This window comes from Hemitrygon akajei, chromosome 2, assembly GCF_048418815.1.
Source record: "Hemitrygon akajei chromosome 2, sHemAka1.3, whole genome shotgun sequence".
NCBI lineage: Eukaryota > Metazoa > Chordata > Chondrichthyes > Myliobatiformes > Dasyatidae > Hemitrygon > Hemitrygon akajei.
Window position 1 is genome coordinate 107,436,914 of NC_133125.1, and position 14,769 is coordinate 107,451,682.

The window sequence follows — 14,769 nt, forward strand, 5'->3', positions numbered from 1 at the left end:
TGGTTATCATGCATTGTTTTAAACCATTTTTATAGAGTGCTCTCTTGCATTTACAACCTTTATCTTCATGGTCACAACCTTGACAACCTGCAGTAAAAATATTAAAATACTAAGACAATCAGCAACACTTTAAGAAAAGCTTATTCGGTTAAAATGTGGACACAGGAAGCTGCGGATGCTGGAACCTGCAACAATCTACAGGAGGAAGCCATGGGGTTCGAGAAGCATCTGTGGGAGGAAAGGAATTGTGATGTTTCGGGCACCAGGTCAGGGATAACCATTTAAAATACTTCACTATTCATTTCATTACTTCTTAAAGACTTACATCAAATCCACGTACTTTTTGCCCATCCTGTTGACTGAGGCTGCTGTTCCTGCACCACTTCAGTTACCGAGAGCCCGACCGATCTCCCACTGTCCTCCTTGAGGAATAGATCAGGAAAGCATTCGGCACAGACGGTGCTGCTAGCAGCTTGGAACATATCACTGCTGGGCTTTCGGGCTTAAGCCTGCACTGCACTGGTACTGGATGCTGGCTCATCCAGTTGGGGTAGGTGGCAAGTCTCCCGGTTGGAGGGTGTCCGCCCCAGGTGAGGCAAGTTTTCAGGAGCATCAGGGGGAGGGAGAGAGAGGAGGAGGTGAGAGGGAGATCAAGGTGCAGCTGCCAATAGTGGAACAATGAAGATTGGGGGCCCATAACAGTCAGAGATGAAAGGGCCCAGAATTCTGCTTGTGGGCTTTATCCAATGAAAACAAGAGCAAAGTTTGGGGGATGGTGAGAGAAGGAAGAGGGAAGTGAATGAAGAGATAAGAATTCCATTACTAAGATGGTATCAGAACAGAATCCAAAGAAGAGTGATGACCTGGACCATGAGTCTGGTGGGAAAGATGGATTAGCCCAATGCAGCTAAGTTTAGAGGTTGCAACTGAAAACTACACCAAACAGCCAGAACTTCTTTCCAGTGGGATGAAAGTACATTTTTATTGTAAGAGCAAAAATAAAAAGCACACTGTATAAATGTACAAAAGACTATTTAAACTACAAATCACATTTACTTTTACCAATACCAATGTTGTGCCCTTCATACTTGTCTATACAAAAACTAATCGTGAAGATGGAACAGAATGTGCATTTTTGAATCAAAAAATAAATTACAGCTCAAGGACTAGTGAAAATTGCACTTGAACAATAAAATTCTAGAACTATAAATAACAGCAAATTCTATCTGGAGACAGTGATCCTACCTTGTGCATTGGCTACTAAATGTATACTTAGAAATTTGCTACTTCCATCTCAAGGGTATTAATACAAGAACCACCCAGCACATAAAGTGATCATCTTGTACAAGTCAGATTCAGGGGTATTTGTTGACCACTTATTCAATTTAAGCAGGCATCAAAGGTAAGATTGTTCAACTGGCAACCCAGTGGCCAGGAACACTGTTATTGTGCTCCAAAATCCAGATTGTTAATTTCTCACAATTTACTGTGCTGTTTTCAAACGGTATACACTCAGTGGGTGGAGAAGCCTCTTTCTGTGTTGTGCATTTTCTGTGATCCATGGCATTTATAAGACCATAAGATACAGGAGCAGAATTAAGCCATTTGGCCCATTGAGTCTGCTCTGCCATTTCATCATGGCTGATCCATTTCTGTCAATGTTTTAAAAAATGTGATGCATTTTCTTCAATAACAATGCCAATTACATTACCTCCATTTCCTCTCCACAGATGCTGTCTGAACTTTGTAATTGTAACTCAACTTTCCACCACCTGCTGTATTTTTCATATTAGTGCCATACCACCCTCCCAGAAAATTGGTTTTGAAATTCCCTTCTAGCTTCTATTTTTAGGCATTTTATCATCCGGTCAGAACAATGTGTTATGTTAAAATTTATCCTTATCCTTCACAGAATTTTGCAGTAAAACCCACGCCAGCTGAGATCTTAGGGTGGTGAAGTTGTGGCATGGTTGCATGGAAGTTAAACGAGTGGATGAGTAACCAGAGTCTGGAAAATTGATCCAGAGATCAAGTCAAATCCCACCACAATGGCAGAGAAATTCAAATGCTAAATTTGGAATTAAAACTTGCTGGAATCAATGATAATGAAACTACCAGATTTTATTTAGAGATAAAACACGAAACAGGCCCTTCCAACCCAATGAGCCGTGTCACGGGCAACCCGATTTAACCCTTGCCTAATCATAGGAGAATTTACAATGACTACTTAGCCTACTAACCGTTATGTCTTTGGATCGTGGGAGGAAACTGGAGCAACTAGAGGAACCCCACGTGGTGATGGGAAGAATGTACATACTCCTTGCAGTTGGCGCCCAAATGGAACTCCGAACTCCGATGCCCTAAGCTCTAAAGGTGTCTCGCTAACCACAATGGCGTAGTGTAACGGTTAGGGGTTAAATTGTTAAATAAAGCTTCACAAAAGTGTTGTGGGGAACTGTTCGTCCTTAACTGGTCTTGTGGAATTATATCCCCACAGTGTACTCTATTCAAGTTCCACTGTTCAACGGTCAATTGGAGACGCGAGGGAAGTTCATGCTTTGCCAGTGTCATGTGCCACCATGAACAAATTTAAATAAACTCAGAAAATTAAACCTAGGCCCCCACCCCCCCCCCCCTTCACTACCTGGGTCAACAGCGTGAGCAACACACCCAAGACGCTGGAGGAACTCAGCAGGTCAAGCAGCATCAATGGAGGGAAACCAAAGAGTCAATGTTTTGGTCCGAGGCCTTTCCTTAGGGCCGGAAAGCCAGGTAAATAGTCTGAGGGTCATTTTAACTGGCTGGGGCATTTTACCCAAGTACTGCAAAGTGCAAGTATTGCCTCAAGTATTTTGGGCATCATTTTTCAGGGCTTGAACCTCGTGCTTCTCGGACCTGTGGAATCAGATGTATATTGTCGGTGAGTAGTGCTGAGAGGAAAGAAACAGCTTCACTGGGGTATGTTCTGCACAAAAGTATGACATGTCACAAAGTCTCCTTTTCACTAGAGAAAATTCAAGCCTAGATGGATAAGCTAAAGGGAGACTGGACGGATCCTTACAGAATTGAGCGTTATGACTATGAGAAGAGGCTAACTAGGCAGTGGTCAGACCACACTTAGAGTAATGTGAGCAGTTTTAGGCATTGAAGGGGTTCACAAGAATGATCCTGGGAATGAAATGAGGAACATTTGATGGCTCTGGGCCAGTACTCACTGGAGTTTAGAAGAATAGGGGGTGCAGGGTGGTGGGGTATCTCACTGAAACTGATCAAATATTGGAAGCCCTAGACAGAGTGGACATGGAGAGGATGTTTCCTATAATGGGTGAGTCTAGGACCCAGGGGCACAGCCTCAGAACAGAGGGGTGTCCTTTGAGAACAGAGATGTTGAGGAATCTCTTTAGCCAGAGAGTGATGAATCTGTGGAATTTGCTGCCAAAGGCAAGTGTGGAGGCCAAGTGTTTATGTATATTTAAGGCAGAGGTTGATAGATTCTAGATTGGTCAGGATATGAAGGGATATGGGGAGAAGGTAGGAGATTGGCACTGGGAGAAAAAACGGAGCAGCCATGATGAAATGGCGGAGCAGACTGGATGGGCCAAATGGCCTCATTCTGCCCTTACAGCCTATGGTCCTATGGTCTTATCTAATCAGCTTCTCCACACCCCTTGGATTTGGGAAAAGATGCTTCTGTTAGAAACATAGAAAATAGGTGCAGGAGTAGGCCATTCGGCCCTTCGAGCCTGCACCGCCATTCAGTATGATCATGGCTGATCATACAACTCAGAACCCTGTACCTGCTTTCTCTCCATACCCCCGATCCCTTTAGCCACAAGGGCCATATTCTGTTCTTTCAAAACTTTCACGCACCTCGAACAAATGGGCAAACATTAGGAATGTACACGTTACATGACAGCAGGATACAAAAGAAGAGAATTGTGCTGGTTAACATTTTTGTTTCAACAGCACCAACAACTGGGTGCGTAGATTAAAGTCTCCAATAATCAATCTTGTTTAAAAAGAATAAAGAAACACTGGCACAGTGGGTCATCAAAACTTTTCGGTTGTTTACGCTGTGAGCTGGGTGCAGAGGAAAACATGCCAGTCACTTTACATCACCATCTCACAACAGCAATGAGAAGAGTAAACGTTCATCCACTGGGCTTTTATAGACCGAGGGAGGAGTGCAGGACAATTTGCAGGAGAACTATTAATGTATGGAGAGGTACACAAGCAAATGAGACTAACTCAGATGGGCATTTTGGTTAGCATGGATGTTGGGCTGAATCAGCCTCTTTCCCTACCATGTGAATGTATTGAGGTCCACAAAGCTTAGTCAAAAGAGGTAGATGCCATTGCCATCTATCATGGGAATTCAACCCAAAGTGCCGGTGGAATATTATACTGGCAGAATACACAGCTCTCTTATTCAGTTTGGATGAAGCTACACAGCCATACCTATGCTATGGTACAGTGTCTGATGAAGCAACAGAGCTTGCAGCCCCAGTGAGAGCATTCCACTGGTTGAAGAGAAATACTGCAAGCCCAGGAATCAGAATGAGCAATGAGTAGGAGGGACCAAGTGTGACATCCTCTCCCCTTTATCACCACTAATACTCAGTAACAGTCTGAACCTGGGCACACTGGGAGGGGAAGAAATGTAACAACCAGCAAGAAGAGGATCCTATGATTAAAAAGGGAAAACTGTGGCACCAGTGAGACAAGGTGATAATTAACATGGAGACATCTTCCCTGCCCGAGAATGGGAGGTGAAGTACAGTACAGTATGTTCATGCCTTCCGTAACGAGACTTAAAAGGCCAGTCACAGCAGGCAAATGAACTGCATGCTGAAATAGTACTTTCATGAATCCTTAAAGTGTGCACTGAGCCATTGCCTGTTCAGACGGACATGATTGATCTGAGTGAGACAAAGATTTTCAGCAGTAGTCTTTGTCCCGCTGAACGTCATAAATTTGAGGCTGCAAAACAGGCCACGATTGTGTGCCTGGACACTCACTGCGTGCCGTGTTAACTCAAATTGAGATTTACTCTGCCACTCAGTGAAGCAGGAAGTGAGCTCACAATGGCTGGGAGTGCAGCTGTTTACCAGCTCAACGCATCCCCGCTCAATCACACTCTCCCGGTGACTGCTTCAGATGCCCTGGTGTTCAGACACAGGTTCTTGGGCTAATTGCCTGCTGTGAATTGGCTCAGTGCGTAGGTGAATGGTGAGGAGAATACCAGCTCCAGAGATGCTGGTTCAATCCTGTCTGCGAGGAGGGAGTTTGCACGTTCTCCTGGCGACGGCTTCAGATACTCTGGTGTTCGGCCAGATTCATGGGTTAATTGCCCCGGTGTGCCAGTGAACAGTGGGTGGGAAATGAATGGGAATATCATCAGATTAGTAATGGTTAGTGCAGACTTGACAGACCCTGTTTATGTAGCTTAATCATTTATGATATCAATGAAGTATTAACGCTTTATACCAATGATATGAATGAGAAAGCAATCGGAAGCATTCTCCTGGATAGGTGAGAATGGACAGTAGCCCGCAAGACGAATTAAGACATCACCTCCAGTTAAAACAACCCTAAGCCCTCAGAAAATGGTGCACAGATAATTCTTCCCATGGTTAGAGAGTTTGCATCAAAACTGGTCACTACAGTTTTGATACAAACAACCACCAAATGTACATTACAGACTTTAGGAAAGGTAGGGCTTGGGACCAAGGTGAGGGGAGAGAGGAAAAACACAGAACTTATGGAGAACACAAGAGATTAAAAAAAAATTGGATGTGGAATTAGTCCAAAAGATGTCCTGAAAATACAAATATTACAAGTTGGACCTTCCAGTCAGAGCAAGAATTTTTAAAAAAAAGTCTTTTTCACAAACCACATTGACCACTTTCAGACATCAAAAAGGATCCCAGGTGGGAACCATATGCCACTTTCAGATACTTTCCCAGGGTGGCCCATACACTCATTTGCTCCAAATGCCTTGAATTGATGAAGAAGCAACTCTCAAATATATAATCCTTTTTAAAAAAGCCTCAAGCCCTTTGAAAAGGACCCTATCCAACAGCATCAATGTAGAGGGTCATTAAAATCACTGCCAGAGACTTTGAGAGAATCAGTGTAATTCTATGGTGGGGTCACCTTACCAATTACCACAACAGCCTTCAGTTCAATTCCAATGATCTATATTTGGAGGCAGAATATTTAAATCAGGGGTTCCCAGTCTGGGGTCCATGGACTCTTTGCTTAATGCTGTTGGTCCATGGCATAAAAAAGGTTGGAACCTCTGATCCAGACAGTAGAGTGCCCCAATAACCCGACAATGTGGAAGTGTTCACTGTTCTCTGAAGTTTTCAAAGGGATGATCTTGCCTTCCATTGGTCCCAGTGGGGATTCATATCAATGGATTAACCCAGGTTGAAGAATTGCAGCCAAAATGTTGTGAGATGTTTTCTCCCCTCCACTTCATCTCTCTGCCAGCAGCCTGTGATTATCCATCAGTGTCAGTAGTTCCTTTGCAGGATCAGTAGTCAACACGAACCTATCTCCAACAGAAATTCTATTGTTCCTTTTGAAATGAATGTGGTTCTTCCCGTTTTAATGAACATCTGCTTCTCCAGTAGTCAATTCATCGGCAGCTTCTTGGAACTGACATTCTCCATCGCAGAAATTGAAGTCCACTGTTTTTAAGACTGACGAGGACTCATAGAGTAAGACCCTACCTGGAGAATGACTGGTCCATCTACGGTTGAGAAGAAGGTTGCTGGAATCTTGTACAAAAGGAGGATCTGAACGTTGCTAGGTAACTCCCTGTGCAGCGTCACTCTGAGTGCAGGCAGCTGCTGGCCGCTACGTTCATTTCCAAAGCAGGTGAAAGGTAATCCTCGCACAGCTCTCACAACTCCGTTGTCAACAGCCCCTTCAGCTTCGCTGTCCTCGCCACATCCTTCGTGGAGGCGCTGCAGGAGGTAAACAATAAACATCACAGTGGCCTTTTAACTGACTCAGTGAGGCCAATTGGAAATGCTGGAGATCACAGAGTACAGAGCAGTACAGGCTCTTCTGCCCAAGACGTTGTGCTGACTCAAAAGTCTATCTCACCCTTCCCTCCCATATACAGTACTGTGCAAAAATCTTAGGCAGGTGCCCAAGACCTTCGCACAGTGCTGTAGTCATTTTATGTATTGCACTGTACTGCAGCAAAAAAAAACAAATTTCACAACATATGTGAGTGATGATAAACCTAATTCTGATATGTGTCTCTGTTGTGGACTGAGAGTGGGAAGGGGGCAGGGAGAAGGGAATCATGGTTGGGAAAGGGGGAAGGGAGAGGGGAGAGAGTGGGAACACCAGAGACACATTCGGTAATGTTCAATAAACCAATTGTTCGGAATCAACTGACTTTGTCTGGTGTCTCAGGACTGGTGTCACATGCCACCCCTGGCACTCCTTCTCTGCCACCGGTCCCAGACCCGTCCCGTGGCACTCCACCCTCACCCTTCCCAACATCCTTTGCTCCCACCAGACTGACAAACTAGCACTCCACATTGACATGTCTCTTAGGCATCTATATAGCCTTGGCTGAGGCTGTGTTTGTGTCCTTGAGCATGGCACTTAACCACACATTGCTCTGCGACGACACCAGTGCCAAGCTGTATGGGTGCTAATGCCCTTCCCTTGGATAGCATTGGACAACAGTCACACTCACATCTTGAGACTCCAAGACCCTAGCCACCCATCCATTACCTTTCCGTTCTTCAATGTCTGTGTACTCATTTCATTAGCTCACTGTTACTCATCTTATTGCCTAGGTAATTATAGCTGGTTCTCAATTTGACAGATCATAAAGAAAACTAACATATAATGAACCACACCTATTCATTCCCTCAACTTACTTTAACACACCTTTTCAAATGAAAGGAACACTGAGACTGCAACACTGTCACGTCAGCAGAATGTTAATCTCCGTCTCTCACACACACAGACATTGCATGCTTTATACAAACTCATGATATTTACCAGGATTGTTGCAGACGAAGGGCTTGAAGCATTGTTGAGGATCCCTATCGTCAATAATCTCTCTGACCCACTACCGTCACGAAGGAGGTACGGGAACATCAGGAGTAGGACTGCTAGACCGGGCATCAGCTTCTTCCCTCAGGCTGAGACTAATGCCAGTGTCGAGTCTCATCACTAAGACAGCGAGTTGTGCTGAGCACTACATCCATAATGAATTATATTTTATTACCTTATTTATGGAAATATTTTGGTTTACTATGTGCTGTGTGTGATATATGTTTTGTAGGTGCATTGTGGCCAGAGGAATGTTGTTTCATTTGATTGCATGTATGTACAGTGAACATGAACTCAGCGTCACAGTTCTGGGAACTGATATAAATTCAGCACCAGAAAGAGGAACACTGAGACCCTGAAGCCAAAAAATGAATAAAGCAATAAAACTACATAATACAAGGTACAATTTTAGCTGAAATCAAACAAAAGAGAGCCCGCAGGTGCTGAAATGCAGAGCAACACACACAAAATGCTGGAGGAACTCAGCAGGCCTGGTAGCATGTATGAAAAAGAGCAAACGGTCAACGTTTCGGGCTGGAATGAAAAATGAGGAGTCAGAGTAAGAAGCTGGAGGGGAGGAAGAAGCACAAGGTGATGGGTGAAACGGGGGGGGGGGGGTTGAAGTAAAGAGTTGGGAGGTTGATTGGTGAAAGAGCTAAAGGGCTGGAGAAGGGGGAGTCTGATAGGAGAGAACAGAAGGCCACAGAAGAAAGGGAAGGGGAGCAGCACCTGAGAGAGGCAATGGGCGGGCAAGGAGATGAGATGAGAGGGGGAAATGGGAATGGGGAATGATGAAGGGAGGGGCGCATTACCAGAAGTTTGAGAAATTGATGTTCACGCCATCAAGCTGGGTGGCACTCAGATGGAATATAAGGTGTTGCTCCCCCGACCTGAGAGGGGCCTCATCGCAACGGTAGAGGAGGCCGTGGACTGACATGTCGGAATGGGAATGGGAAGTGGAACAAAAATGGGTGGCCACTGGGAGATCCCGCTTCTTCTGGCAGACAGAGCGTAGGTTTTCGGTGAAGGGATCTCCCAATCTACGTCAGGTCTCACTGATATACAGGAGGCCACACCAGGAGCACTGGATACAGCAGATGACCCCAACAGACTCACAGGTGAAATGTCACCTCACCTGGAAGGACTGTTTGGGGCCCTGAATGGTGGTGAGGGAGGAGGTGTAGGGGCAGGTGTAGCACTTGTTCTGCTTGCAAGGATCAGTGCCAGGAAGGAGATCGGTGGGGAGGGATGACTGGACAAGGGAGTCGCATAGGGAGCGAACCCTGCGGAAAGCAGCAAGTGGGGGGGGGGGAGGGGGAGGAAAGATATGCTTTGTGGTGGGATTCCATTGGACCTGAATTTGTGTAAAATGTATTCCTTTGCCTTAAAAAAAAGTAGGTTTATTTGGACTTCACACAATATCAGCAAGACCAAGAAACTGACCATGACCTTCAGAAAGAAGAAGCTGGGAGAACACCCTCAAATCAGTTTCAAGCTCCTGGGGGGGGGGGGGGGGGGTCAACATCTCAGAAGATCTATCCTGGGCCCAACACATTGATGCAATCATGAAAGTGGCATGTCAGCATCTCAGGAGTTTGAAGAGATTCAGGATGTCACCAAAGACTCTACAGCTGTACGGTGGACAGCGCCACCACTTGGCTTGGAAGCTCCAATGCACAGCATCACAAAAGGCTACAAACTCAGCCAGCTTCATCACAGGCAAAAGCCTCCCCACCACCGAGGATATCATCAGAAGGCAGTGCCTCCAGAAGGTGGCATCGCTCACGAGAAACCCTCATTCTCTGGGACGCGCCATTCTTGTTGCTATCCTCATGGAGGAGCTACAGGAGCCTGAAGACCCACCTCTAGTGATTCAGAAACACTTCGTCCCCTCCACTGTACGATTTCTGAATGGTCCAACACCACCTCGTCATTCCTTTCTTTGCACTATTGTTCTGTTTGTAACCTTTAGTAATACATCTTTATACGGCCTTGCTACTACAAAACAACAAATTCACATCTACAGTACCGTGCAAAAGTCTTAGGGACATATACACCGTATGCAGTTAGGATGCCTAAGACTTTTGCACTGTACTGTACTTGACATGGAGCGGAGAAACAAGTCTGTAAATCCGGCACGAGCAAAAGATGTTTGGAATGGCGAGGGGTAAGCACCGTGGGAGGGGTGTGGGCGGGTGGCAGAAAAGGAGTGCCGGGGTGGGCAGGGGGGAGGGTGGTGTGGGTGCAGACACACCCAGCCCTGAGGCACCAGGCTAGATCATTTGATTCCAAACTATTGGTTTATTGATCATAACAGAATATCTCTCTGGTGCTTCCCACTCCATCTCCTCCCCCTTCCCCTTTTCACAACCATGATTACCCTTCTCTGTCCCCTTCCCACTCTGTCCACAAAAGAGACCCATATCAGAACAAGGTTCATCATCACTCACATATGCAATGGAATTTGTTTTTGTTATGTGGCAGCAGTACAGTGCAATATATAAGATTACTACAGCACTGTGCGAAGGTTTTAGGCATCCTAGGGCTTTTGCACAGTACTGTATGTCTGTGATAATGAATCTGTTCCTGATTTTAGAAAGTTGAGTTACTCTAGAAAAGGATTGAAACAATCTTCTGATTTTTCTAAAGCAGTATAAATGAACAACTCTGATGTTACAAGGAATTGACAGCTTCAGCAATGAATAATCAAGCAGAGCACTAAAGTTCTCATTGAATGATGCACTTGTAAATGACACAACTGCATAGTTCTAGTGATTCAGCTCTCTCTTGCTTAACACATATCCACTCGCCACTCAGTGGCAGAGACCGCCAGCAAAGCTTTACCTGGTGGATGATGTTGAGCCGCCTTTGGTAATTGGGGCTGCAGTAGAAGATGGTTTGGGCAAGAGTGGAGGGTCAACAACTGCTTGTACCACTTTCCTGGCTGCTGACGCTTCACGATTGAAAACTCCGTTTGCAACGACCCCTCCCTGTATTAAATACAATAAATTAAATCAACTCAAGAACCAGCTCAATATCTCTTCCATAAAATTTGAAATTAAAGTGGGTTAGACAGAAATATCTAAAAACAATTGATGAAACCCATTTAGAACTTCTCTGATGAATACTTGGACGAGACAAGTTCCAGAGCTGAAATGACTGGACATCATCCATGGGGAATCCTGCAGAGTTGGCACCCCATTCAGCATCTTAAACATTCTCCCACTTCACCGCCAGTGCACTGTGGCGCCAGAGCGCAGTGCCCACGTGACAGTTAGTTGCTTGAAATTACTTCAATCACACCACCCAAAAGTGGGTTCTCCACCACTCAGGAGGGCACAGCTGGGACCAGTGAATGTCAGGTGTGACCCTTACTTAGAAATGCAACACCAGTCCTTGATTATTACTGGGTCACTACATGGAATCTCCTGCTGATAAGCTACGTCCACTGGGAGGACCTTAGCAAAGGCAACGACCATATCCTGGCGATATCCCAAGAACAGAAAGAATGAAGGAAAAGAAGAACCACGTGCACCTACCAGTGGGCTGGGATCCGTGAAGTCGATCAGATTTTCACTCAGAGCTGAGAGCAGATTGTCCAAGTCCTCGGCAACGTCCTGCGGACACAACATCAAAAAACTTTGGGGTCAAGGGCGGAGGGGTAAACCAGTGGAACTTGGGCCACAGCATACTGTGGTCGACACAGGGGCCTCTCGGTCACATTTCTGACACACTGGGAGGGGAGGAGGCAAGGTGCCTCCCCTTATCCCTAATGGTCACTGCCGGAGATGCTGGAGAGGGACAACTGCCCCAAGCCATGATTTGCATATGTTTTTAATAACTTAGAGAGACAGCACAGAAACAGGCCCTTCTGGCCCACAACCTGTGCCTCCAAATAACACCCAAGTGACCAATTAACCTACTAACTGGTATGTCCTTGGAATGTGGGAGGAAACCAGAGGACCCGGAGGAAACCCACATGGTTTGGGGAGAATGTACAAACTCCTTACAAATAGTGACAAGAATCAAACCCAGGTCATTGGCACAGTAATAGTGTTACACTAAACCTTACACTACTGTACCACACACATTCTGGAGCCATCAGCAATGCGTCTAGCGGCAAATGATCCAACTCACAATTGGCGTCAGAGGAATGGAAATATAACAGGGAAGATGCTAGTTAAACTGAAGGAACCAGTTTTCAGTTACGTGCACTTCCACACCTCGCCTGTATCACCAGGCACTTCTGTCATGTTGACTTCACTACCAATATCCAGCTGGTACACAAGTTATTGGTTTATTATTATACCAGGATACAGTGAATATCTTGTCTTAGATAATTGATGGTAAAAGATTAGCTGTATTTGTCACAAATACACAAACAGACAGATACAAGCAGGGTGGCACTTGTGGGCTATCACCAGGACATCGTGAACTGTGTTGGTCGTTGACACAAATGATACCTTTCACTGTATGCTTTGATGTTGAGGTGACAAATAGATCTAATCTTTTTTTATATAATCTTTAAAACTTTGGTGCTCTATTATAGGAAGGGATACGGAGACTGGAAAGGTTGCAGAAGAGGCTTACCGGGATGTTGCCTAGATTCGTTCAAAGTTCAAAGCAGATTTAATGTAAAAGAACATATACATCACCATACACTACCCTGAGATTCATAAAGGGAATGTGTTACGAAGGACGAACTTGAGTGGCTTTCTCTGGAGCAGTGGAGACTGAGGGGAGGTCGATAAAATCTGGAGAGGCATAGGTAGACATTTATTTAACACCTTATGATATCTCTAACTGCCTCAAAACATAAGGAACAATTCTCTTTTGAAGCTGCCAACCAGTCAAATAACAAGTCTGAACTGGCTGAGGCATCACTGTATTTGTGTTTACACCAGGTTAAACACAAATTACACAGACACTGACTGTTCTCTCAAATCCTCAGAATTCCAGGTAGTATTTTTGCCACATGCAATCATGGCCGGATTGTAAATACATAACATCATTCAGCATTAATCTGCCACAGAAAATAAGTAACTCCAGATAGTCTAAATTACTTCATTGGATATCACTGGAAAAAGAGAAGATCAGAAACAAGAAACTAAAAACAGCAGACTTGTGTTCAATGCCTGAGACACTGATGTTCGATGCCTGAGACTGTGACGAGATCAACGCCTGAGACTGTGACGTTCGATGCCTGAGACTGTGACAAGGTCCATGCCTGAGACTTTGACGTTCGATGCCCGAGACTGTGACGTTCGATACCCGAGACTGTGACGTTCAAAACCCGAGACTGTGACGTTCGATGCCTCAGACTGTGACTTTCGATGCCTGAGACTGTGACGTTCGATGCCTGAGACTGTGACAAGGTCCATGCCCGAGACTGTGACGTTTGATGCCCGAGACTGTGACGCTCGGTGCCCGAGACTGTGACGAGGTCGATGCCCGAGACTGTGGCGTTCGATGCCCGAGACTGTGACGAGGTCGATACCCGAGACTGTGGCGTTCGATGCCCGAGACTGTGACGAGGTCGATACCCGAGACTGTGGCGAGGTCGATGCCCGAGACTGTGGCGAGGTCGATGCCCGAGACTGTGGCGTTCGATGCCCGAGACTCTGACGTTCGATGCCCGAGACTCTGACGTTCGATGCCCGCGACTCTGACGTTCGATGCCCGCGACTGTGACGTTCGATTCCCGAGACTGTGACGAGGTCGATACCCGAGACTGTGACGTTCGATGCCCGTGACTCTGACGTTCGATGCCCGAGACTGTGACGAGGTCGATACCCGAGACTGTGACGAGGTCGATAACCGAGACTGTGACGTTCGATGCCCGAGACTGTGACGTTCGATGCCCGAGACTGTGGCGAGGTCGATGCCCGAGACTGTGGCGAGGTCGATGCCCGCGACTCTGACGTTCGATGCCCGAGACTGTGACGAGGTCGATGTCCGAGACTGTGACGAGGTCGATGCCCGAGACTGTGACGCTCGATGCCCGAGACTGTGGCGAGGTCGATGCCCGAGACTGTGGCGAGGTCGATGCCCGAGACTGTGACGTTCGCTGCCCGAGACTGTGGCGAGGTCGATGCCCGAGACTGTGGCGTTCGATGCCCGAGACTGTGACGTTCGCTGCCCGAGACTGTGACGTTCGATGCCCGAGACTGTGACGAGGTCGATGCCCGAGACTGTGACGAGGTCGATACCCGAGACTGTGACGAGGTCGATACCCGAGACTGTGACGTTCGATGCCCGTGACTCTGACGTTCGATGCCCGAGACTGTGACGAGGTCGATACCCGAGACTGTGACGAGGTCGATAACCGAGACTGTGACGTTCGATGCCCGAGACTGTGACGTTCGATGCCCGAGACTGTGGCGAGGTCGATGCCCGCGACTCTGACGTTCGATGCCCGAGACTGTGACGAGGTCGATGTCCGAGACTGTGACGAGGTCGATGCCCGAGACTGTGACGCTCGATGCCCGAGACTGTGGCGAGGTCGATGCCCGAGACTGTGGCGAGGTCGATGCCCGAGACTGTGACGTTCGCTGCCCGAGACTGTGACGAGGTCGATGCCCGAGACTGTGACGAGGTCGATGCCCGAGACTGTGGCGTTCGATGCCCGAGACTGTGACGAGGTCGATGCCCGAGACTGTGGCGAGGTCGCTGCCCGAGACT

General features: G+C 46.6%; 2 protein-coding genes across 4 annotated transcripts in view; one reads left to right on the forward strand and one right to left on the reverse strand.

Annotated features, from left to right (window-relative positions):
- klhdc3l (kelch domain containing 3-like) overlaps nucleotides 1–13,253 on the forward strand; it is a 113,313-nt gene extending 100,060 nt beyond the window's left edge. The window contains exon 9 of one of the 2 annotated variants that reach the window (XM_073027001.1): nucleotides 12,638–13,253. In XM_073027001.1, coding sequence (XP_072883102.1) covers nucleotides 12,638–12,758 — 121 coding nt within the window. In that variant the 3' untranslated portion in view covers nucleotides 12,759–13,253. Of the gene's footprint in view, nucleotides 1–1,912; nucleotides 2,046–12,637 lie in introns of those variants that run through there. The other variant, XM_073027011.1, reaches the window with a different exon arrangement.
- The window catches only part of epb41l5 (erythrocyte membrane protein band 4.1 like 5), a 215,138-nt gene continuing 201,332 nt past the window's right edge, over nucleotides 964–14,769 (reverse strand). For both annotated transcript variants that reach the window (XM_073026976.1, XM_073026985.1), the window contains exons 22-24: nucleotides 11,628–11,705; nucleotides 10,933–11,078; nucleotides 964–6,974 (exon numbers count right to left, since the gene is read on the reverse strand). In XM_073026976.1, the coding sequence (XP_072883077.1) occupies nucleotides 6,911–6,974; nucleotides 10,933–11,078; nucleotides 11,628–11,705 (288 nt within the window). In that variant the 3' untranslated portion in view covers nucleotides 964–6,910. The remainder of the gene's footprint in view (nucleotides 6,975–10,932; nucleotides 11,079–11,627; nucleotides 11,706–14,769) is intronic.